At 62.7% G+C, this 26,962-nt stretch overlaps 1 protein-coding gene and 1 pseudogene across 1 annotated transcript; one reads left to right on the top strand and one right to left on the bottom strand.

Moving 5' to 3' along the window:
- Window positions 1-360: 360 nt before the first annotated feature.
- BSN (bassoon presynaptic cytomatrix protein) lies at window positions 361-26,545 on the bottom strand. Its single transcript, XM_090284753.1, has 10 exons — window positions 25,661-26,545; window positions 17,675-18,121; window positions 10,597-17,259; window positions 6,351-8,427; window positions 5,244-6,064; window positions 5,012-5,111; window positions 4,434-4,565; window positions 4,164-4,218; window positions 3,706-3,798; window positions 361-1,708 (listed from the first exon to the last, which is right to left on the bottom strand). The coding sequence occupies exons 1-8, from the start codon at window positions 26,513-26,515 to the stop codon at window positions 4,178-4,180; spliced, it is 11,136 nt and encodes a 3,711-aa protein (XP_090140879.1). The 5' UTR covers window positions 26,516-26,545; the 3' UTR covers window positions 361-1,708; window positions 3,706-3,798; window positions 4,164-4,177.
- LOC150005457 (small ribosomal subunit protein uS2 pseudogene) lies at window positions 20,959-22,644 on the top strand (annotated as a pseudogene).
- Window positions 26,546-26,962: the final 417 nt, after the last annotated feature.

Genomic DNA, 26,962 nt, shown 5'->3' with positions numbered 1-26,962 from the left:
CGGGCGGGGCCTCACACTGCCTGCCACAGCCCGGCATGCTCAGGCGACAAGTCTGGCAGGACCTCACTAGCTCGTGCAGACGTCAGAAGTGCCCCTGAAGGAGAGGTTCTGAGGCAAAAAGAACTCCAAGCAAGAGGGTCAAGCACTTAAAATGGATGAAGTCGTGCAAAGAGGCTGCGAGCTGTGCGTGCTCCACTGCGGGACAGGCGGCGACTCGCCCTGCATCAGCGAGTCCTGCCCCAGGTCAAACATGCCACAGACTGAGAATTTCACACACACGGTGGGGGCGGGGTGGGCTGGGGTAGGGGGCTTGATATGAGCATATCTACCCAGTTTCTCAATTGCATGTTTGCAATGAACTCCTTATACATAACATGGGATTTATTAAATATGAACAGTTCTCTTTGAGGGTTTATATTTCATTGCATAGAACATTAGAGATGAGACTTGTGGCTGTGCCCAAGGGAAACAGAAGTCCCAAAGGGAAGGGCCTTGGGGAGGAAGGCCGCCCAGTCCACCAGGTGGACGAATGGGGTCGCACTCCCCGCCCCAGGGCGCTGGGTCCTTCCCGCCACTGGCCGAAGCCCTGGCCCCCCTGCTCCGAGCTCTCCCACTGCTGATGGCTTAAGAAGGACTAGAATTGCACAGTAAACAGGTGGGCTGAGCGGCCACCCTAGACCTCGCCCTGGGGTTGTGCTCTTGGTGGTCTGCTGCCCACTATTGCTTCTGAGTCAACATTCTTCCTGTGCTGAGCAGGGGCAGAGCAGAGAGGAAGCCGAACCATCAGTCACAAGGGGATGGTGGGGGGCAGGAGAGTCGAGGAGGTGAGTGAAGAGAGAAGAGGCAGAGGGGAGAAGGAGGAACAAAAGAAAAATGTTTATGAGGTATACATGTAAATCAAACTGAAATGATTAAGGCTGTTCTTGAAATCAAAAGAAATCCCCAGGTGTACGAAGGAGGAGCCAGCTGGTCAAGACAATGGCGGTGCCGCTGGGATGCTCACGATGGCTCGGGAGATGGCTTTGAGAGGGTGGCCGGCGTGCGAGCGCGCCGCCATCCGTGGGCTGGGAGAAGCCTCAGCTGGTGCCCACGCTGCTCTTCGGTGCTATGGCCTCTTATTTCAGCAATGAGACAGTGTTAGGTCCTAATGTTTGTAAAGTTCTCCCAACCCCGCGCTGGCCACATGGCCGTCTGCTCCCACGGCACCCGGAGGACAGGGTGAGGGGGAGCAGGACCCTATGGCCGCAGAGGGATCCGGGCCAGCTGGAATGTGAAGAAAACGGAGCCCAGGGCCCCCAGCCCTCAGTCAAAGCCCCTCTCCAAGGCTGTGGAAAAACTTCTGGCATCATGGAGGGCAGCGTCCGTCAAAAACAGGCAGCAGGTGCCCCAACTCTGTGTATAACGCATTGGAAGCCTGGCTGGCCAGGCCGCAGAAGGCGGCTGCGGGAGGAGCAGCAAGACTGTGTGGCCGCAGGGTTTCCAAAGACAGCTCCACCCTCCCAGCCACGGCTCTGCCTGGAAGGGGCACCCTGAGGAGAGCAGAGTCTTTTCTGGAAAGACAGACAAAGGTCCCCGGCCAGTGGTCCCACTTGTCCAGCAGTTGCATCAGCTGGGCAGATGCTGTTAGAAAACATCCCGCCTCAGCTGAGGCCGCCCGCCGCGCCCCACCTGGTGAGTCTGTGGGCCAGGGGTCGCCAGGTTGTAGATGCTTGAAGGAGAAAAGGAGGGAGGTGGGAAGGAAGGAAGGAAGGGAGGAGGGAAGGAAGGAAGGAAGGAAGGAAGGAAGGAAGGAAGGAAGGAAGGAAGGAAGGATGGAAGGGAGGGAGGGAGGGAGGAAAGGAGAGAGGGAGGGAGGGAAGAAGAAGGATTTTGTCAAACGCCATGGGCAGCTGCTTCCTGCCCCGCACCCTCTCAGCTGTCTGCCACATGCTGATGACCTCCTCACCCTCAGGATCCCACCCACGAGGCTTGGGGAGAGGGTGCTTGGCAGCTGTGATGTCACACAGAGAAGGACAGGAAGGAAAGAAGAATCACGTGGGCCAGGAAGGGACATTTCTTTAACAAAACAGATTGGTTTTTGTCCTGCTTAAGAGTGAGGGAGATGGGATTTGGTTTAAAATGGCAAGCCTCTCCCGACCGGCTCGGGAAATTGCCATGAAAGACACCAGCACACAGACACCCACACAAGTGCTGCGCGCTTGGCCCGATCACCAGCCAGGTGCCAGCACGGGAGGGAGGTTGAGTTAACTCGGAAGTGAACTGTCTCCGTGCGCCCCCGCCCCCACCACGTTGTCTGGCAGGACTCAGAACAAAGCCATGCCCGTGGTTCCATTCCCTCCCCAGCGATGGCGCCCTGACCCTAAAGCCAGGTGGGCACTGCCAGGAAACTGGCCACGGGCTGCCCCTCTCCTCAGCACAACTTCTGGTTTCACATCTGTTCCAGGGCAACTCCGGGAGACATCCAGCTGAGCAGGAAAGTGGTGGGAGCCCGCTGTCGGGGGGCGGAGGCAGGAAGAGCACTGGGGTGCTGCACTGTGGCTACTGTAATTAGAATAAATTCCGGGCTCTTCACTCGGTGCCCAGGCAGCTGGCTCCCGCGCCTCAGCCCTCGGCCCTGCCCGCCGCTCCCCTCCTCTGTGGCTCTGGCTGTGCTGACCTTCTGTCTGTCCCTGAAGCCCCACTGCGGCCGCTGCCACCGGAGCCTCTGTTGCCGCTGTTCCCGCACCTGGCACGGCTGCAGCGCCTCCTCCCCTGGAGCCCTACGGCACCCTGCCCACTTTCTCTCGCGCAGACCCCTCCGCTCCAGAACCCCACTTTACGGGCTTCAGAGCACTTATCGCCTGCGGAAATGACCTTTTTGATCTAACTTTTATTTTTTAACTTATTTATTCTTTGTGCCACTCAATGGACTGTCAGCTTCGGAGGACAGGGACTTGGTTTTGCTCCCTGCTATATCCCCCGTGCCTGGATCGGGGCTTGGCAAACTACTTATGGAATAAATGAGTAAGTGGATGGAAGACGGGACCCTCCCAGTCCCCCTACTGTTCCTCCAGAGACAGGCAGCCCTTCGCCACTACCCCCAGCTCTGTGCCACCAGCAGGCCTGGCCACAGGGCTCCTTCTGACTGGCTTGTCGACCTCCTGGTCCTGCCACACATCCCTGCCCACCACGAGAAGCACCCAAACCTCTGTCCCCTTAACCTGAGAGGCAGCAGAGGAGGGAGGAAGAGGCCCTCGGGGGGTCCTGGCTTGCGCAGAGCCGCACCAACTGCCAGGCCACCCTCCCTGACATCCTGGACGACATGCCTCCTCCGGCCCCACAGATGAGGGGCCCAGGCCAGAGAAGGCTCCAGTGGGAGGCAGCTCATCCTGCCTTGGTGATGCAGCCCAGACAGAGCCAGGGCTCCCGTCCTGCCGTCCTTCTACTTTCTCCCTGGCTGACCTGGTTGGGGGCTGAGACCCGCTGTCCCAGTGACCTTCCTTTCCTCTCTGTCCTTTTCTTCTCTGCCTCTGTACTCATTCTGTTCTTCCTTCTTATGGGTCACGAGCTCAGCCTGTGAAGCCAACAGTGTCTTGACCTCATGCCCAGGGGACTCCATCACAGCTGAAGGAAGCCCAACAGGCCCCTCCTAGTCTGCACTTGCAGGGACTGGGTGGCCCTTCATCCCCTTGCTCTGCCCCACCCCACCCTGGCCCTGACACTCACTGTTATACGCAGAGTCCAGAGCTGCGCCCAGGCCTCTGACTCCAGAGATTTTTCCACAGCAATGGTACCATCTCCCTTCATCTCTTCAAGAGCCTGTAGAGCACGTACAGAGGAGGGCTGGGAGGAGCTGCATCCCAGCCCCCACCCCAACCTAGTGCCAGCCCATAGCTGTGAGAGCCCTGTGTGGGACTGGGGTGCTGGAGAAGGACAAGGGGGTGGGAACCCTGGCGTCCCTTTGCTGGGGACCTCTACTGCGTTGGCCCCATTTGGGGCCTCTGTGCACAGGGCCCCTCCTTGTCCACCCCCTTCTGCCACGCGCACAGGAGGACACCGCAGCTCTGGCCACATCACAGGCCGCTGGAATCCGGTGCCTCCCAGAGGACCCCGCAGGACTAAGTGCTCACAAGAGCACTTCAAGCCTTTCCTGGGGGGGCTGGGGACAGGCAGCTCATACTCACCCTGCAGGGCATGGTCACCAGAATGAGGAGAATTTTTTGCCAAAAGCAGAGACAGCTACGACAGAAGAGGGAGAGTGGCATCAGGAAACTGCCCCAGACCCTCCTTGTCAGGGCCCCTGGCACAGCGACGCTAGCCCAGCCTGAGAACCCCCAGCCCGGCCTGGACCCGAGTGACCGAGCCTGGCGTTGCTCCCAGACCTGTCTCTGCCACAGCAGGGGCCTGGGCTAGCCAGCCCCTGGGCGGGGGACCTGGCCTTGCACAGGGCTCACCTTCTGTCAGTTTGCCGGCCTGCTCTGCTGCCCCACCAGGGAGGATCTTGGAGAACATGCTCTCCCCATCGGCACCTGGCTGGCCGGCAGGAGCCCCCGGGGTCCCTCCAGGCCTGGCTCCAGCCTTCATGCCTGGGGGAAAGAAAGCACCCTCAGGAGCCAAGTTCAACCGGGCTTTTCAGGCTCGGAGTGGGAGAGTAGCCTGTGAGGGTATCTGAACACAAGTGCCCGGGGAGGGGGCAGGGTGAGGAGGAGAACAGAGGAATAAAGAGAGGAAGATAAGAACAGGAAGAAAAGGAGTGGGAAGACACAGAACAAAGGAAGGTGGAGGAGGTAAAGAGACAGGGGGAAAAGGGCAGAGGAGAAGGAAGGCGGGAGTGAATCACAGTCCCAGCCCCAGGCTCACCAGTCCCTTCCAGCCTCCCTGCAGAGGGCCACCTGGAAGGTCTACAGCCCATGGGCACGCTCCTAGGGAGCAGTGAGGGCACACAGCACAGGGGCGCTCAGGGCGCCTGAGGGGAGGGAGAGCAGCCCAGGTTCCCTGGGTCTCAGTGGAGGGCACCAAAGGCCAGGCTCACCTGCAGGTCCAGGTCCCGGTGGCGGCTGAGCCTGAGGAGGCCTCCCCTGCTGGGGTGCTTTGGCTGTCCCTTTAGAGCCATTTGTCTGCTCTGTGCGTGGCTGCAACACAGAACCCATGGCTGAGATGCCGCTGGTCACCTCTGCCCGTGCCCAGTCTGGAACTAAGGGGGTGCCCCAGCTGCAGCCACAGCATCCTCCCTGGGAGGATCCATGCACTGGTGCCCTACTTACCGGTCCCGCTGGCAGGGGGCCTGTGGCTGTCGCCGGGCCTGGCTGAGGCTTCCCTGCTGGCTGGCTGGCAGCGGCAGCTGGGCCCCGGGCAGCTGGCTGGCCCTGCTGCTGCAGCCGAGCCTGTGACAGGGTCTGCTGGGGGGGCTGTAGCCCATGGCCCTGCTGCTGCTGCTGCTGCTGCTGCTGCTGCTGCTGCTGTGTCTGCGGCTGGCGCGATGCTGTGGCTGAGGGCGTCTGCCGGGATGGTGGCAGCTGTGACTGCTGTGGCCCTGGAGGCGCCTGCCGACCCTGTGGTGGTGGCTGCGGCTGGGGTTCTGGCTTTGCCTGCAGTGTGGGTGGCCCTGCGTGGGCCTGCCGGGAGCCCTTCCTGCTGTCAGAGGCATGATGATATGCTGACGGGACACGGGGTGGCTGTGAGTACTCAGCCGGGCTGGGGTACCCAGGCTGGCCCTTCTTCTGCATAGCTGGGGCTGGGCTGGGCTGAGGGTGAGGCCGGGCCTCATGGCGACCCATGTCCCGAACGTGTGGTTTGGCAGCACGCCGGCCTGGGTCCTCGCCAGCGTGGCGGCCTGAGTGCCGCCCATGGTCACTGTGGTGTCGGTGTTCCTTGGCTGAGGTGTGGCGACCAGGGCCACCTTCATCATGTGGCCACAGGCCCTCTTCAGGAGGCTCATCGTAGTCATGGTAGCTGTGCCTGGCAGGGCCTCGCTTCTGGGAGGAGGAGGAGGAGACTGCGTGGCCCCCATGGTGCCTGAGCCGGTCAGAGCGGGCATCCCGGGGCTTATCGAACCAGTCTGTCTCCTCCTGGCCCAGGTGATAGGCTTCAGAGACCAAAAACAGAACACCATCAACCTCCGGGTCAGCCGCAGGGGGAGGCCCAGCTGAAGCCATGCAAGGAAGCCACAGAGGCACCACAGCCACAAGCAAGACTCCAGGCCCCCACCCACCCTCCCATGACCGGGACCAGGGTGTGGGTGGAGAAGGCAGAGCCCACAGCATGCGGCACCACGCCAGGGTGCACCGGGACATCTCAGGGCCCAGGGCCCCGTGGGCAGGACGGCCCCCAGGTGCTGAGCATCTGCAGAAATCACCCCCAGCTGCCATTACCTTCGCTGTCAGAAACTACGCAGTGGGAATCGTCCAGGATGTAGCCTTCCTCTCGCTTATAAGTATGGGCCCGTGGGCCGTCCTTGACATGTTCCTGGACGTCAGGCATGGAGTGGCTGGAGCAGAACTGTGGGCAGGTGTCTCCAGGAGGAAGGGCACCCCCAGGAGGGCGGGGCCGTCCCAAGGGGCTGACGGGGCTCTCCTCTTCAGAGGCCTGGCTTCGCATGGGGGGCCGGGCCCGACCGTGGGCCATGCTCAGGGAGGAGGGCTTGGGGCCTGTTTTTTGAAGTCGCTCCACAGCCTCCCGTTCCCGCTCGTATCCCTTGCCCCGGCCACTGAAGTCATGGCTAGACAGCTTCTCCCCACTGTAAGCCGTTGCCACCCGGGACCGGCTGCTCCCGCTGTACATGCGGTCATCCTCCTCCACTGGGTCCCGGCTGGACACCCCGTAGTACCTCTGCTGCTCATACACGTTCTTCTTAAGCCCGTAGGTGATTTCTTCCTGGAACTTCCTGCCTCGAGCAGCCAGGCCGCTGCTGACTGCAGGGGAGGGGTAGGAGGCCAGGTCTGACTCCACATCCTTGGCTTCTTCAATAGGCGAGAACTTGGAGATCTTTTGCTCCATGCCTTGCTTCCGGTGCTTGCTGCGCTTTGAGGAGATGGCAGCCGGGGCCAGACTCTTGGAGGGATGCTTGGGCCCCACTGGGCCTGGGCCGTACTTCTCGGCCCGAGCCCCGTGGCGATAGTCACTCTCACCGTAGTAGTGGGTGCTAGCCGGTCGACCATCACCCTCCATGCTCCGGTGATGGCCGCTCTTCCCACGGGGGTCGTAAGAGTCTTCCTCGGATTCTTCCTCCCCTCGGGCATAGCAGCAGGGCAGTGTGGGCCCCTCAAGTACACCTGACTCTCCCACTTCTTTCCCTGGACGCCCACCGCTGCTCGGCCCCAGGGGCTCCAGGCGCTGGCTATCAGGGACAGTGGAGGTGCTGTCCTTGGTCAGCTCACTGATGTCATCGATCATCACATAGTTCCGAGGGACGTTCTGCTCCAAGCTGGTGTAGTGTGAGTCAGAGGGGTAGGCGGGGGCTGGGCTCAGGCTCACGCTGCTGCGGTCCGTGGCCCGGGGCAGCTCAGGGGCCTTGCTTTGCTCATAGCTGCCGCTCACTGCCGGACCACCGTAGCTGGTTTCCGACGGGGCCGAAGACATGGCCACAGCCGGGCTGGCGATCACCTCATAGTTGGTGGGCGCCTTCTGCTCCAAGTCAGCTAGTGAGGTCTGGCGTGGCTTCTGGTTGGAGGCACGGCTGTCGGCCGGGGCCGGGAAAAGGGCGCTCTGTGTGGCTGGCATGGGTGCTTGGGCCGCATAATGGCCTGAGGGACGGAAAGCCTGCTGGGTTGGCAAGCCAGGCTCAGCAGGGTAATTGGTGCCAGGAGGAAAGGCAGTCGCTGGGTACGCATTGGGGCCAGGGTACGTGGGTGCTTGGTGGGCTGGGAATCCAGCTGGGCTTGGCCCACTGCTGCCTACAGTGTACTGTGGGGCCGGAGGTGGGAATCGTGGCTGCTGGAAGGCAGTGGGGCCGGAGAGGGTGGCGGGAGCAGCGGCAGTGACAGGGAAGTCTGTATACTGGCCGGCCGGAGTGGCATAGCCCTGGAGCCGCAGCTGGTTGAGCTCACTGTCCGACAGGTAGTCACGATGCTCGCCGAGGCCACGCAGGGGTGGGCAGTCACGGCCACCCCGGTCCTTGGCCAAAGACTCCTTGCGCTGTGTGATTCCCAGCTCCAGGTACTTGAGCCTGGCGTCGATCTCCTTCTCCTCCTCTTCCAGCTCTGCCTGCTTCTTGCGCAGCTTGGTGGACTCATGCTCCACCAGCCGTAGGTCCCGGTCCAGCTCCCGGAGCAGACTGGCCTTGGTGGCAGGGATAGCGGTGGGCCCCGCCAGCCCACGCTGCAGCAGACTGGCCGCGTACAGCTGTGGGGGGGCCTGGCCAGCCAGGGGCAGATGAGCCTCCTCGGGAGGAGGGCTGGGCAGTGTCCGCTTCACCTTGCGGACCAGGCCGTTGGGTGGCAGCGCCGACACCTGAGACAGAGGGAAGGGTGGGCAGCACTGAGACCCAAGGTGTGGGTGGCTTGGAAGGGCACAGGGTGGAAGAGCCCTGGCTGCATCTCGGGCAGAGGCTGGGTTCTGTACTGTCGGCGCCCTGGGTCACCAGGCAGCCTCAGGCCTGCCTGGCCCACCCGCTAGCCTGTGATCATTTTACAGGCCTTCTCCCCCACTGTGCTCTGAGCCGCAGGGAGGGAGGGAAGAAGCAGATGTCTGTCTGTGCTGGTCTGATACTGGCCTGACCCTGAGAACCTCTAGTGCACAGTGGTTCTGAGAACCCCTGCCTATGGGCTTGCTATCCTCCACCTCCCACTGAGCGTACTGAGGTCCTGGCAGCTGGTGGGGACCAAGGGCAGTAGAGGGACATGGACCGGAGTGGAGTGGGTCCTGGGCCTACCAGGCTTCCTAGAGGATCATGGGAAGGGGCACATGCTGACTGTATGTCAGTTGCTGCAGGCTCTGGGTCCTTTTCTGCTTCCTGCCCTCCTCCTCTCTAAAAGTGACACGCAACTCCGTTGTCTGCCCACCTCCTCCAGCTGCCCGGCACCACCCTCTGCCAAACCCTCTGGGCTGTGCCCTCGGCCTGGCCCCCAGCTCCCTCCACAGCCCCACCAGCCCACCGCTCTCTGGGCTGCCAGCCCCCCTTTAGAGCCTCTCCAGCTCCGTCTCCTGCTGCATGGCTCCCTGGTCCAGGCTCCTGAACGCTGCCCTCCATGGGGCCCCCCTTACGGGCCCAGTGCCATTACCTGAAAGTCCACATTACTGGAAGGTTTGCCCTGGGTCCTCCCTTTGTCTATAGCTCATGGCCTTCCGGGAAAGCCCCAGGCTTTTGGACTTTTATGGACCACAGAAATCCCAAAAATACACCAGGGACTGACTGGGGACTGACAATGGGCTTCGTACATTTCAGCTTGCCAAGAAACGACATAAAAACCTACTCTCACTGTACATCATGAACTAGTGTGCCCCAAAACCTCAGAATGAAGGGTAGGCTTTCAATGGAATATGTTTCACTTTCTGAACGCCTCACTCTGTTGTCTATCTTGTTTGTTTTCGTTTGTATTTTTACTGCACACCACGAGTGCCCATTGTGGCCTGGCCGTACAGGGCCAGCCCGTGGGACCTCTGTGTCCACTCTAGCCTGGAGCCAGGCCACCTGCTTCTCTGACCGGCCCTCCCTGCCAGCCCAGATTCCTGGTCCCACACCACCCATCTGGCCTGCTCACCCCCAGGCTCCCCACTGCCTAAGCTCCTCACCTCCACAGCCCCACCCCGAGGCCCCACCTCTCTGCCCCGCACCCAGAAAACGGCAGGTGTGCCTCTATGCCTCTGGCTCCTCCCTCCTCCCTGGGGCCGCTCTGCAGTCCCTTCCTTCAGCCCATCTGCCCACTCTCTGCCCAGGAAGCTTTCTAAGATACCCATCTTGGCCTGTCTCACCTGCCTAAACCTCCAGAGGTTTCGGGGGCCTTCAAAAAGAGCCCACCCTCCTCAGCCTGGCACCCAAAGTCCTTGGTGTTAGGCCCTCACCACCCCCACTTCCCCTCCACAGCAGCCCACGGTAGGCCGCCTCTGAGTCCCAGGACATCATTGGCAACTAAAGCCAGAGACAAGGGTGAGCGTATGCTCCAGGAGTGGCAGAGCACGCTGCAGCCCATCGGACGGTCCCTCAGTGCTACGCCGATGTGCTTGGGCTCCGTGTGGGGCAATGGAGGCTAGACCAGGGCTAGGGAGAGGGGACAGTCACAGCTCTGTGAGACTGATTTTCTCAGGAAACATCCGCAGTAGACGTTTGGAGTGGGAAGGGCTCAGACTGGAGCCTAAGGAGCGCTGAGAGGGGAGGTGGCAGGGGCTGGACGAGATATGAGCCCTGAGGAGCCGTGCTAAGGAGAGGCGGAGGTTTCTAGTGGTGCCTGGGTGATGGCTGCGGGGCCCGTGTGCAAGTGTGTTTGCCTAGGATGTCCTTGCCAGGCTGCAGACTCCACACATGTGCCTCAGGGCAGGTGCGGCCCTCCACTCCTTCCTCTGGGCCTCGGGAGCTGGGGGTGACTCCACGCCCACCCCAGAAGAAGCCCTGCCCTGTGGGGCCCCCCAGGCTAGGCAGAGAGAGACCCCTGTCCCACCCTGGCCCAGCCCCTGTGCCCATACCTGGCTCCCCAGCCCCCCCTGGTGCTGGTAGAGGGAGAACCTCTCTTTGGCAGACTCTTCCGCGGTGGGGCTGAGGGGCTTGGGGTCAGACAAGGACCGCTGCAGGGTCTTCATGGGGCGAGGCAGCGTCTGTTGGTGGAGAGCGCTGTCAGCTGTGAAGTGCTTCTGGGGACTCACGTGAGCCTTGTTCAGCCTCTCACTGGAAGCAAAGGAGGCGTCCAGGAGCCGGTGTGGGGACAGGGGTGAGACTGGCGAGTAGAGGACCTGAGGGGACTTGGGAGGCTGGCGGCTCACAAGCTGTGAAAGGGACTCCGGGGGCAGGTGGGCCTGGTATCCAATCTCCAGGGGATCCGGCTTCTTTTTTTCGAATCTGCCCAGGGCCCCCGGGGTGACGATCTGGATGCCCGGCAGGTAGGGGCTGATGGTGGCCGGCCCTACGAGCTGCGGCCCGGCTCCTCCCTGGGCCTGCCCCTCCGGCTCCGTCTGGCAGGCCAGGCTCTCCCCGCGCCCGGTCTTCTCTGGCGCCGATATGTACCTGACGATCTCCACCTTGGGGTCAGCGGCAGCTGTGATGTGGATGGCTGGGGAGACTCTGGGCGGCTGGTCAGGCTCCGTCTGCACAGAGCAGTCACTGATGGTCTGGATGCCCACGCTGCTCATGGCCTTCACGGCCGTGGTTGCGGTGGACGGTGAGGCGGCAGCGTCATGCTTGCTGTCCGAGCCGGAGTCTGAGTGGCGGGAAAGACGGGACCGACGGCGGCGCACAGGCTGCTCCCACTCGGCGTTGTCCTCGTCGTCTGTCTGCACGCTGCAGTCCGCACTCCGCCGGGCCCGGCGCCGCCGGGTCTGGATGTAGCGGCCCTCCCCATCCTCATCATCCGTCTGCACGCTGCTGTCTGCAATCCTCTTGACCATGCAGGGCTCAGGCACCGGCTCCGGCTCACAGATGTCCCGCAGGCGTGGCATCGAGTGCCGCTTTTTGAGGCCACCGCGGCCTGCCTCCCACTGCTCCTCCGTCTGCAGTGACATGTCTGAGGCGGAGCTGGGGAGGCCGCGGTGCAGCATGGGCTCCCGAGGCTGCCCTGGCCCCTCAGGGCCCGCCACGGCGATGAAGGCTGCATGGGTCAGGGGCGGCCAGTACTGGCCATTCTGAGCCAGCTCAGCGGCCGCGGCAGGAGGCCCTCGGCCGGGGCCCTCGCAGGCTACAGGGAAGGGAGCCTTCTGCCTCTGCTTCTGTTCCTCCAGCTGCTGCTGCAGTTGCTGTTGCAGCTGCTGGATCTGCTCCAGCTGCAGACGTTGCTGTGCCAGCTGCTCCCGCTGCAGGGCGAACTGCGCCTGCCGTTCCTCCTGCTGCTGCTGCAGCACATGGTGCTTGATGGTCTGCAGCTCCTGCAGCTCCCGCTGCACCAGCAGCTGCTCCTCCTCCCGGTGCCTCTGGAGCTCCACACGCTCCCGTTCGAGCTCCTCCTGCAACCGCAGCTGCCGCAGCTTCTCCAGCTCCACCCGTTCCCGCTCCAGCTGCAGCAGCTGCTCCTGCTGCTTCCGCTGCCTCTCCTCCTGCGACGCTTCCTCCTTCTCAAGCCCTGGCTGGCTGGGCGCCCTGCTGCCACCCCCAGGAGCAGCATCTACTGGCGGCTTCTGGCCAGCCAGCGGGGCTGGAGCTGGGGCCGCTGGAGCCTCCTTAGCAGCAGCAGGGGTGGCTGTGGGAAGAGGCTCTTCGCGAGCAGCCCCTGCTGGCAGCTCTGGCCTCACTGGGCCCCCAGCCCCTGGTGCCTTGGCAGCAGCAGGTTTCCCCAGGTAGACAGGACCCTCGGCAGGCGGCACATTGGAAGCCGTGGGGTATCTGCTCGGTACAGGATATCGGTATAGCCCTGTGGGCCCAAGAGGCACCCGCGGGGCAATCACGGGCACTCGTGTCAGGCTGGTGAGTGGCACAGCTGTGACCCCACCAGAAGCATAAGGCCTGTACACGCCACCGCGCACCAGGGGTCGCAGGACTGAGCCGGGCTGGGTGGTGATGGGCAGCGTGGCAGCGATCGGGGTGTTGATAGTGGAGTAGATCATGCCGTCGGCCGCACGCACGGTGGCTGTGGACGGCAGCAGCTGTCTGACCGCTGCTGCCTGGGCTGCCGTGGGCCTGTACTGGGCCAGGGTACCAGGATTTGCATGGCCCTCTGGGAAGGTGGGGTTCCCGAGGAGGCCAGGTCTGAGGGGAGCCAGCCCCTGCGGGGCGCCGAGCCCGGGCCCGGGCTGGGGCTGGTACTGTATGAGGTCGGGGCCACCGCTGCGGCTGACGTGCCGCCCTGCGTACTGGTCCATGGAGTCGAGCGCCGCGCACATGCGGCTGATCTCGCGAGCCGTGGTGGCACTGTACTGGGCCAGGCTGGCCTCCTGGAAGCCACCTGCGTCGCCCCGAGGCCCATACCTGTGGTCTGAGTAGATGTTTGACACTGAGCTGTAGCGCCGCATGGGAAGTGGGTGAGTCAAAAGGTCTGTGGGATGACGCAGGTCCGTGAAGGAGCCATACTGCAAGCCCTGCCCAAGGGAGCGTCCGTCTGCAAAGCCCAGGCTGTAGGATTGCTTCAGCGAGCTGAGGTCCACAGCTGAGTCTCGCCCAGGGCCCTGGAAGAGCTGTGCGATCCTGTGGGCATGGTAGTTGAGGCCCGCCTCGGCCAAATTGGTGTCGGACATGGAGGAATACAGCCTGCCGGGGAGGCCCTGTGCGTAGGGCCGCTGTTCCTCATGGGGCCCAAGCCCCACTGTCCCCTGCGCCCGGTAGGTGGGGGGCTCAGGAGGTTCAGGGTCCCGAGGATTGTAAAAGGGGCCGCTGCTTTGACCATGGGGGGCAACATCTGCCACACTCTTCTCGGGAGCACTGGGGGCAGGGTGGAAGGTGCCGGTACAGCTACTGCCAAAGGGGAACTTGTAGACCATGTCACAGCACGCCAGCTGGCTCTCAGGCCTCATCCCAGTGAGGTCCAGGGCACCCGCTGGCTCTTCGGGGAGCAGTGTGGTCACAGTGCCTGCTGTGCCCTCTCCCATCTGCACCAGCACTGTGTGGGGCTTCCTGGCACCTGGCAGAGCGTGAGGCCGCAGCTCTGCAGGGGTGGCCCGGTGGGGTTCGACACCAGGCTCTGGCGCAGGTCCTGCCTTGAGGCCAACACTCTGGGCAGTGCCCATCTGAGTGATCAAAACGTCCCTTCTGGCCAGAGGCACTACCTGGTTGGGTAGGTTATACCTGGCAAACTTGGCCTCCCTGGGTCGTCCCCGGGGCCCACCTCGGTACGGGGCTGTCTGGACGGCCTGCTCCACCTGCTTGACCTGGGCTAGGCACACGGGGCTACCTGCACCCTGGCCAAAGTCAAGCCGGCTCTGAAAGGGGTCTCCATAGACCACAGGCTGCTTTTGCTGCGCCATGAGCACAGATGAGGCCACGGTGATGCTCACGGTGGTGGCAGTGCTGAGGAAGGCGTGAGTCTGCTCCTGGGCGTTGAGGTTGATGACCAAAGGCTGCACAGTAGTCGACTGCCGTCCTGGGACTGGGTCCAGGGCGAGACCGTACTTCCTCGCTTCCGCAGCCAAAGAGGTCAGGTCCATGCCCTGGTCAGTGAGGATGATGGGAGTGGGCTTGAAGGCCGTGCGCAGGTCCACCACGGCACTGCCCGGGGTCCGGGGGCCTGGCTCGACCCTGGACGTTCCAGGGACGGAGGAGATCCGACACAGGGAGATGTTCTCGGCAGGGAGGGCGCCCCAGCCATACAAGGCCAGGGGCGCATCTGCACCAGCACTGGCTGCCCGCGGGAAGCCAGGTGGCCCAGGAGGCTCTGAGGGCAGCTGAGACACACTCGGAGGGGTGGTCTGGCTGTAGCTGTGGGCGGTGGGCTGGGTGTCAGTGGGGGAACACACTGGGGAGCTGGGGGCACTGGCATGTACCATCCTGGTCTGGCTGGAGGCATCTGATGCCAGTGTGATGACCATAATGGGGGCCTCCTGAGAGGGCTGCCGCCACACCAGGTGAGGTGTGCTGGGTCGGTGCGGTGTTTGTGTGCCCTGAGCCACCATGGGGGTCAGGGTGGGGGCACCAGGGCTCCGTGGCATGTCTGAGGCAGGGGTTGGGCTTGGTGTCTGTGTGGAGAACTCTGCTGTGGCCCGTGAACCCAGCTTGCCAGGGGAGAATGTGGGACTCTCGGAGGGAGAAGATGGGGAGAGAGGTGGGCTGGAGCCTGTGAAGTAGGAATACCCCTGGGAGGGCTGGGGGATGCCGCTCTTGCCATCACTCACACGCAGGGGCTTCTCTCTGGCGGCCCGTCCACCTGCAGCAGGGCCACCGGGAGCCTGGGGCAGCTCCTCAGTTTGGGACCCATAGTTGGCAGTGGTGGGGGTCTGCCCATAGCTGTGGGCTGTGGAAGATGGTGACGGGCTGCGCTCGGAGCCTGCCGGGGACTTCGGAGGCACATGCCCTCGAGGCGAGCCAGCTGGACCAGAAGCCACGGCTGTGGAGGCTGGGGCCCCAGGGCCCTGGGGAAAGGATGTGCCGACCTCCTTGGAGGCAGAGCTGGGGGAGGCAGGAGAGCTGTGCAGCTTGAGGGGGTCCTGAGGCTCCTTTGCAAAATGCTGAGTCACTCGGACATCAGGAATGACTCGGCCCCCACTGCTGTCCGAGGAGGTGGAGGCGGAGGCGGAAAAGGGCACAGGGGCAGCGAGCTGGGTGGGGCTGGTCCCAGGGGTGAGCGGGCCGCCGTTTTGCTTCATTGGGTCCACGTATGCGCTCTCGGCATTGAGAAACTGCTTCTCCTTCTTCTTGTCCTCGGCGAAGGCCAGGTCTCGTGAGGAGGCCTGACGCATGCGGGCAATGCTCTGGGACGTCTGCAGGATCTCCTCGTACACAGCTGCTCCCAGGCCGGCGGGTGCGCCCTCCGAGGCAGGTGGGGCAGCCTGGCCATAGGGGTGGTCTGGGGTGTCCTGGTACTCAAAGGAACCCTGGGTGCGGGTCCCCAAGGGCTGCGAGGGGCCACCGTGGGGCCCCCTGCCCCCCGCCGCCGGGCCCTGCTGCCGCTGGAGCAGCTCAGCCTTTCGCATCATCTCCTCGTAGGCCTCCTCGGCGCTCTTGAGGGGCCGGCTGGTGCTGGGCGCGCCCGAGCTGCCCAGGGGTGTCTCAGTTGGCGAGTAGAGGGACATGAAAGTAGGGAGGCTGTACTCACTGCCCGACTTGTAGAGTCGGGAGGGGCCGCCATCCAGGGCCTCGGCCTCGGAGTCCAAGGAGGGCGAGGGCGAGTACTCCGAGCAGGAGGAGCGGTGGAGCTCCTCCATCTCGGCTGCCTGCCGCAGCTCCTCTGTGGGGGAGGCGTCCTCGATGGGTGACAGGTTGCTGGGGGGCGTCTTGGAGCGCTCGCGTCTCCGCTGGGCCCGCAGCTCCTCCTTGTCACGCCGGGTCTTGCGGACGGTACTGCGGATGCGCTGCTGCTCCACCTCCCGCATCTTCTCCTGCTCACGCAGCAGCTCCTCCTCCTCCCGCAGCTCCTCCTCCTCCGAGGAGTCCTCAATGGTGGGCAGCAGGGGCCCGTGGGAGCGGTGCCTGGCCTTGCGCTGCTGCTTTGCTTCTTCCAGCCGCTGCCGGCGGCTGGGGCTGCTGTCGCTGTCCTCCTCCAGCGAGGACAGGGAGGTGGGAGAGGTGCCTGATGTGTAACTGGGCGTGGAGGCCGGCAATGTGGAGGAGTGCTCCCCGCGGGAGCGGTCCTCGGGCGAGCCGGTCAGGCTCTCCATCTCCAGCTCGGGCTCCCGGTCCAGGCCGGGGTCAGGGCCTTGGCCCAGGTCCAGCTCGTGGCCATAGCTGCCTGTGCTGTTGAGCTCAATGGTCTTGAAGCGGCGGAGCCCTCCCTGCAGGGCCCCGGTGCCATCGGTGGCCTCAGCAGGGCCTCCCTCGGAAAGCAGCTCCTCGTAGCCCGTGGTGGCGTTGTGGGGCAGGCGCCTCTTGGGTAGTGCTGCCGGCTCTTGGCTGGGCTCGGGCCTGGGCCTGGGGCCGCCCTTCTGGGTGCCATGTTTGGCTGGGCCGTGCCTCGAGGGGGCCACATCATCCTCTTCCAGGTTGTCTTCCTCAGCACTCATCTCCAGGATCTGCCGTCGCATGAACTCTTCATCAGTCATTTCTGCTGCCCGGGCCGGGGGCTGGGGTGGGAGAGGGGACAGGCCCCCCTCACTGCTGTCCTCCACATAGTCATGCCTCAGCTGGCTGCCAAAGTCGTCTGAGGACTCAGCCGTGTCCTGCTGCTCCCTCTGGCGCCCCCACTCCAGAGAGTCTTCTTCTTCCAGGATGTCCTCCAGCTCCTCATCAGAGTCGTAGGCCTCAGGCATGATGGACAAGGAGTGGGGCCGCGGCTTTTGCTCCTCGACACTACTGCTGGAGGGTGGCTTGCTCCGCTCGCCACTGGGGGCTGCGCCCTGGGCCTGCAGCGAAGGCCGAATGCTACCCACCTTGTGGAGCTGGGAGGGGCTGGGCGGGCGTGGCCCTGTCACCCCCGCAGTGTCCAGCTGCTCCACGTCCTGCTGTACCACACCTGTGATCTCACTTTGGGAGCTGGAGACGCCATCAGAAGAATAGCCGGTGTCGCTGAGGCTCTGTGGGCTCCGAGACAGGTCCTGAGAGTAAGGCTTGCCCACCAGCTCCTGCAGCAGGGGAGAAGCGGACCCTGACTCTCTGTGGCAGACAGTTGACCCAGGAGCCCAGCCCTCTCTGTCAACCCCAGGGCCCTAGGGGAGGGTCCCTCCACCTCCCAGGGGTCAGAGCCCACTGCCCTCTCCATCTCTCTGACCTTGAATGACTTGCAGGTTCCATGGCAAACCCCAAGAAGCCCTAGGTTCTCAAAGAGAAACTTTACTAGATCTAATGGTAGCAAAACCCAAGACTAGCCTGTAACTCACAGACTCCACACCCACCAGGGCCTCATCCAGGCAACCCTGCCCTCCTCTGTGGCCCCCAGGGGCCTGACCCAGGCCTACATCCCAGCCCCCAGGGAGCCAAGCCCTTCCCCAGATTGGTGCAGCAGAGAGCTGGGGTTGCTGCAGAGTGAATGGGACTGACCTCCACTTCCCCACCCTTGGGGGCCTCTGGAACAGCCCTGACGACAGGACTGGCGGGCTCAGTCCTCCGCACCCCGGTCTTTGCTTTAGGAGTCCCATGGGGCAGGGTGGTCTCTGGAGGCGGCTTCGGCACAGGCTCAGCTTTAGCTGGGACTCCTGTCTTCTTTTCCTGGGCACTGCTCGGGGTCCTGCTGGGTTCAGAAGCCCTGAGGGGCTTTGCTTGGGGGCTGGCCTTGGTGGGCAGGGGACTGGCCTTGGCAGGCGGAGGGCCTGATGGCTGGCCCGCGCCCTGTGGCCCTTTCTGCTTCGGAGGGGTTGTTCCGGCCGCACGGTGAGGGGCCCCTGCAGGGGGCTGCTGGGAGGTGGGCAGCGGTAGGGGGGTCGGCTCTCCCAGGCTGCCCTCCAGCAGTCGCTTAGTTTGGCAGTTCAGACAGAGCCACTCGGTTTTCTGTAAGGAGATGGGAGGGGAGGGGAGTTGAAATCATGAAAACACTTAAGTACTCAGAGCATTTCCACGACTATTTCTGCAGCCTTAAGGGGGAAAAGTCTTCCAGAGCATGACACCAAAGGCACAGGGGGAAAAAGACAGACCGATTTGTTGCCCCCCAATCACAGACTCCCCCATTCTTTAAATGCACATATAAAGAATTAAAATGAGGAGTCCAAAAGAAGGGTCCCTTCCTCATCCCACCGAAAGCTTTCTCCCTGGCCAGACAAGGAAGACTGGGGGGAGGGGAGGCTACGAGCAGCACAGGGTCTCGACAAGACGGGGAGTGGGAGGCTGGTGTGGAGCCCAGTGGTGGGGAGCCCCTGTAGGCCAGGAATGGCATCACAGGGGGGCACCCCCTGGATGCAGGGCCCCCTCCCCACCTCCTAGTTCTCAGGCCTCAGACACTCTCCTGCCCCACACCCTTCCCGAGGACTGTGCAGGAGGGTGCAGAGTCCTGGGGCCCACGGAGGCTCTCTGCTTGGGGGCAGGCTGGGGCTGAGCAGTCTCTCCTGCCCACAGCCCCACGGACAATGCCACATCTCTGTCCTGGGTCCCAGCAGAGACAATGCCACGTCTCTGCCCTGGGTCCCAGCAGAGACAATGCCACGTCTCTGCCCTGGGTCCCAGCAGAGACAATGCCACGTCTCTGCCCTGGGTCCCAGCAGAGACAATGCCACGTCTCTGCCCTGGGTCCCAGCAGAGACAATGCCACGTCTGTGTCCTGGGTCCCAGCAGAGACAATGCCACGTCTCTGCCCTGGGTCCCAGCAGAGACAATGCCACGTCTCTGCCCTGGGTCCCAGCAGAGACAATGCCACGTCTCTGCCCTGGGTCCCAGCAGAGACAATGCCACGTCTCTGCCCTGGGTCCCAGCAGAGACAATGCCACGTCTCTGCCCTGGGTCCCAGCAGAGACAATGCCACGTCTCTGCCCTGGGTCCCAGCAGAGGCCAGGACCGGCAGGTGGCAGGGCCTTGGTGTACACGGAAGGGGAGGCCTGCTCCATGGGCTTGTTACCAAGGGCCTCGAGACACTTCCCCTGAGACTGCAGCTCTTCTCTGCCCTGAGGCCCAATCCCACACCCAGGTCCTGGGCCGAGGGGCCCACAGGTCCTCCATGAACTCACCCTGCTCCCTGCAGTGCCCAGCCCCAAACACTGCTGCTGACTCCCTCAGACCTTATCTGAGGCTTCATACCCAGTGAGGCAGTGGGTGCTGGCTATTGCTGGGCCCTGGGCTTAGTTGGTCTGGCAGGGTCCACTCCTAGAGGGGCCCAGGGAGAGTGCTGGACAGACTGAGACCAAGCCCTGAGATGGATATAAGCACAAAGTTTTAGCTAAGAATCCCACCCACATGCCCCCAGCATCACCTTAGGACTGAAAATGCCCCCATGTCAGAGAGAAGTGTGATAGATCACAAAGACCCTGAACAGGTGGGAGGAGTGTAGGCAGAGGGCAAGAGAGAGTTCTGGAAATAAGCAAACAGCCCCTTCCCCAGCCCCAGGATCAGCACAATGGGGTTAGGATCTGGGCCCACAGCAGGGCTGGCCCAAGGCAGCCCTGCCCCGACCCCACCTTGGACCCTGCACACAGCCTTCCCAGGTTAGGCCTCTCAAGGTTAGGTCATCTTCCCTGGCTCACCTTGGTGGCATGGCAAACCTCTGACCCCTCCCTCTGGTCTGCAGATCCCACCCTGGAAGCAATAGTCCAGATGAAGCAAGGGCACCTCGGAAGGGTGGCCTGGATGGAGGAGGCAGACTCAATGCCAAGGGCCGAGAGCCGGCCCTGCGGCGGCCTGCTTGCCTGAGCCCTCAGCGGAGCATGGCCTCCATGGTCACATGCTCCCCAGGGCTCTGCTCCCTCTTGCTCTTACTCATGGAGGGGGCGGGGCTGCGGGAGGGGCTGCCCAGTCGGCCCCCTTGCTCCTGGCTCTGCCATAGCGGGCGGCAAGGGAGAGAGGGAAGACAGGCAGGAGGAGGCCTGTGAGGTAAGAGCTAAAAATAAACACCTGACCTGGCTGCAGAAGGCCCTTCTCCAGCCTTCTCGGGGTAAGGGGAGAAGGCTATAGGGCATTGGGGTTAGTAGGGGTGGAGCCAGGGGCGATCGGGCCCAGGCCCGAATCTCCTGGGGAAGGAGGATGGGGTGGGAGGCAGGCCGCGCAGAACCTCTGTGCCTGGGGGCTTGCACGCTGCTGCTGCGGCCCCCGATGTCCTTATTCGCTGCTCTCATCTCTGCCCCCCCACCAACACGCCCCCACCCCGCACTGCTCACCCCTTCCCTGGTTCGGCCATTCACTTGCACACTCTCTCTCATAGCCTCCCGCACCCAGCCCCAGCCCTCGGGGAGCTGCTGCCTGCTGACCCTTCGCCTGTCCCCTTCGCAAGTAGGCATGGGATGATCTTGGACCTGGGAAAGGATAATGGGAGGCTCCGGGGACCACTCCTGCTTTGCCTCCCTCTGCCCTGGGGGCAGGAAGAGAGGAACCCCCAAGGGCAGTCGGCACCAAAGGTGAGAGGTGTAGGTGAGTGCACCACGGGGCGGAGCTAGCTGAGCTGCGGGCGAGGGAAGGGGAATGAGTGGCCTGGGAGAGCTGGCAGGGCCGCACTGGAAGCTGGCTTCCTCCCCGCACCGTCCGCCATCGGCTGAATGACCCCACAGATGCAATCTCTTTACAGGAGCAGCTGGCCGAGGTGTCAGTCTCGTTACAGTGACACCAGCCTGACTGACACCTGTGGCTGCCTGGCCCAGCGTACCCCCAGCCAGACAGGGGGGCAGTGGATAAGAACTCCGGGAAAAAGGATGCCCGGGTCCTTTCTACGCTGCCCAGAGAGGGTCTCACACGGCGTTATTCTCGGTTCCCACGTGACTTCAAGGGAAACTTTCACACTGTCCCAAGCCCTTGATGTCCTGCAAATGCAGGAGGAGTTTGTCCTCAGAGTCCTTGCAGCAGGAACCCACCTATGTGGCACCAACCTTGCCTTCCAAATGGAACAGCACATCTACAAAGGGAAAAGTGATGGCAGCTACATCAGAAATCTGAAGAGAACCCGGGAGAAGCTTCTGCTGGCAGCTCGTGCCATTGTTGCCACTGAAAACCCTGCTGATGTCAGTGTCATATCGTCCAGGAATCCGGGCCAGCGAGCTGTGCTGGAGCCTGCTGCTGCCCCTGAGGCCACTCCTACTGCTGCCACTTCATTCCCCACTCCTGGGACCTTCACTAACCAGATCCAGGCAGCCTCCGGGGGCCGAGACCTCTGGTGGTTACCGGTCCCAGGGCCTCTCACGGGGCATCTTATGTTAACCCGCCCACCATCGCTCTGTGTGACACACACTCTCCTCTGTGCCACTGCAACAAGGGGGCTCACTCGGGTCTGACATGGACGCTGGCCCGGGGAGTTCTGCATGTGCGTGGCACCGTCTCCCGTGAACACCCGTGGGAGGTCAGGCCTGATCTCTGCTTCTACAGGGATCCTGAAGAGACTGAAGAGGAAGTGCTGGCCGCTGCTGCAAAGGCTGTGACCAAGGAGGCACTTCTGGGTGAATGCGCTGCCCTGGCTCCTGAGTTTGCTGCTGCTCAGCCTGCGGTTGCAGACTGGTCTGAAGGCGGGGGTGCCCTCTGGGCCTGTTCAGCAGTTTCCTGCCGAAGATGGGAGCGCTCAGCCCACGTGCAAAGGCCACTGAGTGGGTAGGAATGGCCACTGAGTGGTCTTAAGCTGGTCTTCCACAAACTCTTTAACAGGATGGAAATAACTTTGATGGAAAATGAACAGTTTCCAAAAAAAGAAAAGAGAGAAAGAAAAGGGAGCCCAGAAGTAAAGGGCTCACAGGCATGGCCATCGCTGGTGCTGACCCTGTGGCCCCTCCTTGTCCCCAGACACGCTTAAGCTCCTCCTTTCTGGGCCTCTGCCTCCTCGGATCCCAGGAGAGGAATCATCCCTTGAACCCTGACATGTGCCTTTGGGGCTGGGCTTGGCTCCAGGACCACATGTTTCATCCCCAGTGGGACATCCCTCACTGACCAGAGGGTCAATTCACATCCAGATAGTCGGGGGCTGGTGGGGACCCTTTCTTCCCCACACAGACTCTCTCTTTTAGGACACTCTGGTCCCAATCCTTTGGCTCAAGAGCTGACAGTGTGTTGGACCTTGGATAAGTATCAGAAGGATAGCATCTGATCCGGTTCTCCCAGAAACCTAAACAGGACTGCGACTGCCCCACTCCACGCAGAAGAGATGGGGCTCCATGAGGTCACTACCCCCAGAGGCAGCCTGAGACAGGTGTGGGGTAGCGGCAACTGCTGGCCTCTCTCCTGATGCTCCTGTCACAGCCCCTGCCCCAAATAAGCCCAGCCCAGCCCCACATGTCACAGGCGCCAGGCCCTTTGCCCAGGAAGGCCAAGCTTCTCAAGGGCACAGCTGGCATTTTGGTAATTATAATAATATAAGAACCTGGCAGTGTTACTGTAACCATTCCAATTCCACTAATTTCTTCACCAACTCTGTTTTGAACTGAAAGCCAATTAAAAATTAAGCCAGAGGGTACTATTATCCTTGAAAAAGATAGACAGGTAAAACATTTGGAATGAACAACTCTTAATTATAAAATGACTCACTAAATAGCATTATTTTTTTTCCAGAGAGTATGTCAATGGGAAAAGGGACCCAGCTTTACTGCCTTTTCTATTGTGTGCTCTGGTTTTTTGTCTAGAGGGAAGATAAAAAGATTTTGAAGCTCAGAGATGTTGAAAATCCCCAGCCTGGCAGCCCAGACAGTTGGGCTCAAGCCTCTAAGAGGCCCGAGGGGAGCAAGCACTGTCCCTCCCTCACATTGTGCAGAGACAGCAGGCCGGCCTTGGTCAGGCAAGGTCTGGGAGGGACAGCCAGGGCAGACCTAAGGCTTGGACCTGGAGAAGGACCTGCTGGCCCTGCCACCTCACTCCCAAGGCAGGATGTGTCTGGGGCACCTGTTGAGAAATCAGGAGCCTCTCACCAAGAACACACCAAGTAGGTCACGGGGAAGCACCGACTGGCTCCGAACGCCAAGTGGCAGTGCGCTAAGGTGAGGTCAAAGACAGCCCAAGGTCTGGTCAGGGCCTCAGCAGAGAAAAGCGACAAGGCTGGTGGGGGGGGGGGGGAAGACACATCAAGCGCCAGCCCCTCCCCGCCAGCCCCTGGCAGGGCCCAAGGCAGGCAGAGCTGCAGGAAGGTTCGGTCGCTGCCTGGTGAGGGCTTGGTCTAGGGCAGTGGCCATGAGCACGGAGGGGAGAGGCCAGGCTCTAGTAACAGTGGGGAGGAGGAGCCAGCGGGCCTTGGTCCGCCGACTGGATGCTGGTGAGAGAAAGGAAGCTGGAAATGACCCCAGGCTGCTAGCTTGTGTCCCTGATGGCGGGTGGTGGCACAGTTTCCGGTTTCCGTGGTGGGAACCACGGGAGCAGGCATCACGACTGCCCATCCACACGTCCCCCAGGAACAGCCTGGGGGAAGCGGTAGTAACAGGCGGAGTCATGAGGAGAAGGAAGGAGACGCTGGGCAGCCCTCTGACTGTCGTGAGCAGGAGACAGGGCACAGGGTGGGGAGCAGCTGGGGCCGGGATGCTGAGCAACGTTGCCGTCAGGTCCTGTGCAGGCGAGGGTGGCCCTGGCCCAGGAGGCAGCCATGGAGCAGGACAGGGAGACAGCAGGACGTGGAGGTGGTGGGCCAGGGGCAAGGCCGGCCATCCAGAGGCCGGTGCTCTGGGCTCCAGAGGCAAAAACCATGCAGCTCATGAGAGATTTAGGTCAGAGTCCAGACGCCCATCCGCAGCCAGCATGTGACTGAGACACTGCTGTTCGGGCTGAATCAGCACTTCCCCTGGCCTGGCCCTGGGGCTGCTGAAAGGGGCTGTTGGAACGCTTACACTCCAAGACAGAAACAGTTTTCCCCTCCTCTCTGTGCATATCCTGATTAACGAGGGAACGCAGGCCAGGGGCCTCTCGGCAATGAGGGTCCTCTAAGCTGCACCAGCTCAGCCATCAAGGGTGTTCACAGTCCCTCAGTGTGGGGCAGCCCACCCGGCTGGCAGTGAGCCAGTGCCTGGCAGTCCCTCTGCCGGAGCTCCCCTGGCCTGTGGTGATCCCCCGGTGTCCCTCCCAACCCCGGTCAGCCAGGCCAGCTGTCCTCCAATGAGCTGCTGGGCCTAGGGCTTGGGAAAGTGGCAGTGTGGGAACTAGAGGGTCACACGGGCATCACATGAGGCTGTCATTTGGCTTGCTTCCGGCTGTCCCTCCCTGCAGGTTGGAAAGTATGGTTGCCCAAGCCGTCTTCTTCATCACACTGGGGGGCGCCCACAGAGGCCTGGCCCAAGGCAAGTCAGAACAGGTGCCACACAGACCAGGGCCACACCATGTTCTCCTCTACTGTCCCATCCTCGGCCAGCAGCGGTCTGCGCTCCACACTCCCCTGCCTGCCATCAGCCATGTATGGCTCAGCCCTGGAGCCCCAAAGGCTCTCCTGGCTGATTGTGTACAGGAGGAGGGGCCTTGGCGAGGCCATCTCCTGACATGGCAGCAGGGTGAGCCAATCACAGACCCCAAGGCATGCCAGAAGGGGACATAGCCAGCTACGTATGTCCAAGGCAGCCAAGGAAGGCCTCACCTGGCGGTCCTGAGCAGGGCAGAATGGGTAAGGGGAGGATCAGAAGCAGGCTCCAGGGCCGGGGCTGGTCCAGCTCTGCCAGGGTACCTCTGTACCAGCTGAGCCTCCCAGGTGGGGCTCCAAGCTTTGAGAGAACACCGGGCCTCCTACTCCCTTCGACCCAGCTCTGCACAGTGCTCAGTCGCTTTCCCTGGAGCAGGGGTTGCAGAGAGACAGACCCCAGCCCCAGCACTCCCTCAAACTTTCCTACAGGTAAGGAGAGCATCTTTGAGCTTCCCCATGAGCAGTCCCAAGGAGAGCCAGGCCCACCCACGGGAAGCACAGGCCCAAAAGCTGTGGCTCTGACCAGCAAACATCAGCACCCTCAGAAAGGGATGGAGGGTGGATGCCACCTGGCTGGGCTGGAGCCTTGGCAGTGGGGCGTAGCCTGCCCTATGGTGAGAAAACCTTCTGCCTTCCCCTGGGCACGGGGCACTGCCCTCAAGTTCTGTGAGGGTCACAGGCTAAAGGCAGGGTGGGGCCTCAGTTCTTCCCACCTGAGCAGAGGAGAAGGGCATCTCTCATCAGGGTAGTGCCCATGACGGCTGGGAATGGGGAGGCCAGGTCAGGGCCTCCTGAGCCTGGCTGCCTCTGGGACCAGCCTCAGGGCACTCGCCAGCCAGTCAGAGGCAGTGGGCACCATTAGCCCGCCCACCGTGCCCGTTGGTTCTCTGAGTGGCAGGCCGGGCCTGGGGCAGGGCAAGAAGAAAGAGCGCTCTGCGGCATCAGCTGGGCAGGGGCAACTGTGCGGCCGCTGCGGGCCCAGCCCTGCTGCTCATTCTGGCTCCCGTTCCCCTTGTGCCCCCCTCGCCCGACCCCGGTTCTCTTACCTCTACCAGGTGGGGTGTCGGGTTGAAGCCACATAGGTTGCACACCTGGAGCTTGCAGGTGGTGCAGGTGTTGTAGTTGGCTGGGCCCTTGCTGCCCACGTTGAGCTCAGCTTGGCACAGCGGGCAGGTGGCCCTTTCCTTCGGCATGGTCTTTGGCTTGGCAGTAGCCTTGGAGACGGCCTGGGGTTCTCCTCTGCCATGCTTTGGACTGGTCGTTCCCCCAGTTCTTGCCAGGGCTCCAGGCCCTGATTCAGGACCTGCTCTAGCTGCAGGCTCCGTTTTGGCTCCAGGTGCTGGCCCAGGCCTGGGCCCTGGGCCTGGGGGTCCTCGGCCAGCCTCCTTGCTGGCGTCACTGAAGACGATCTTGGGCGCCCCCTTGCTGGGCGTAGGCTGGCCCTGGGGCTCTGCCTCAGGCTGCACAGACATGAGGGTACTCGCCTGGGTCAGCAGCGACGCCCCGAGGCCAAAGAGCTTCCCAGTGAGGCCCTCCTGGGTCTGCTCAGCAGCACCAGGCCCGGAGGGTGCTGTGGTGGCACTTTTGGCCTGGGTCGCTCCTACGGGTGGCCTGGGCTCAGCTGCGGAAGGCTTGATGGGGTGAGGGGGCTGAGGAGACACCCTCCCCGCCTCTGGAGGGGCGGCTGCTGGGGCAGACCCCGGCACTGAGGTGGCCTTGGCTGTCTCAGTCTGGCGAGGGCCAGGCTGCGGTCCCCCTGGGCCCCGTGACCTCTCTTGCTCCGGCTTCCCCAGGGGCTGTTTGGCTGGGGCGTGGGCAGGGGACAGGGCCGGGGAATGCAGCTGCTGCTGGCTCTTGGAGCGAGGCGCCGTGGTCATGTCCATCCCCAGAGCCCTCTGCATCTGGCAGTTCAGACAGAGCCACTCCTTCACCTGGGGAGGAAGCAGCATGGTCAGCCGGCCCGGGGCATCCACGCGCGGGCCACGGCAGCCCCCGCCGCAGTCCGAGCCCGCCCCTAGCACCGGCACGAGCGCCAAGGCCTGCTCAGGTGCTTCTGGGCCGCCCGGGGGCTGGGCTGAGAGGGCAGAGGACACCGCCCGTCCGCTAGGAGCTGCCAGGTGCGTGGGGCCGGGAAGAGGCAGCCACACACTCGCTGCTCCCTCCCACACCCATGAACCCACTGCCTGCCACCCCCCTGCCCGCTCCGGAGCCCTCCCCGCTGCCCGCTGGCTATGGCTCAGCTCTGTGCCCGGCGTCGCAGCCCAGAGCCCGCCTCACCAACCCGTGCCACTGTCCTACTGGCTGGACGGAAGGGAGCCCTAGCCGTGCCCGGTACAACAGGTATTCAG

This window comes from Furipterus horrens, unplaced genomic scaffold (assembly GCF_987537825.1).
Source record: "Furipterus horrens unplaced genomic scaffold, mFurHor1.1.pri manual_scaffold_7, whole genome shotgun sequence".
Lineage (NCBI taxonomy): Eukaryota > Metazoa > Chordata > Mammalia > Chiroptera > Furipteridae > Furipterus > Furipterus horrens.
This window is presented reverse-complemented; position numbering and strand designations above follow the sequence as displayed.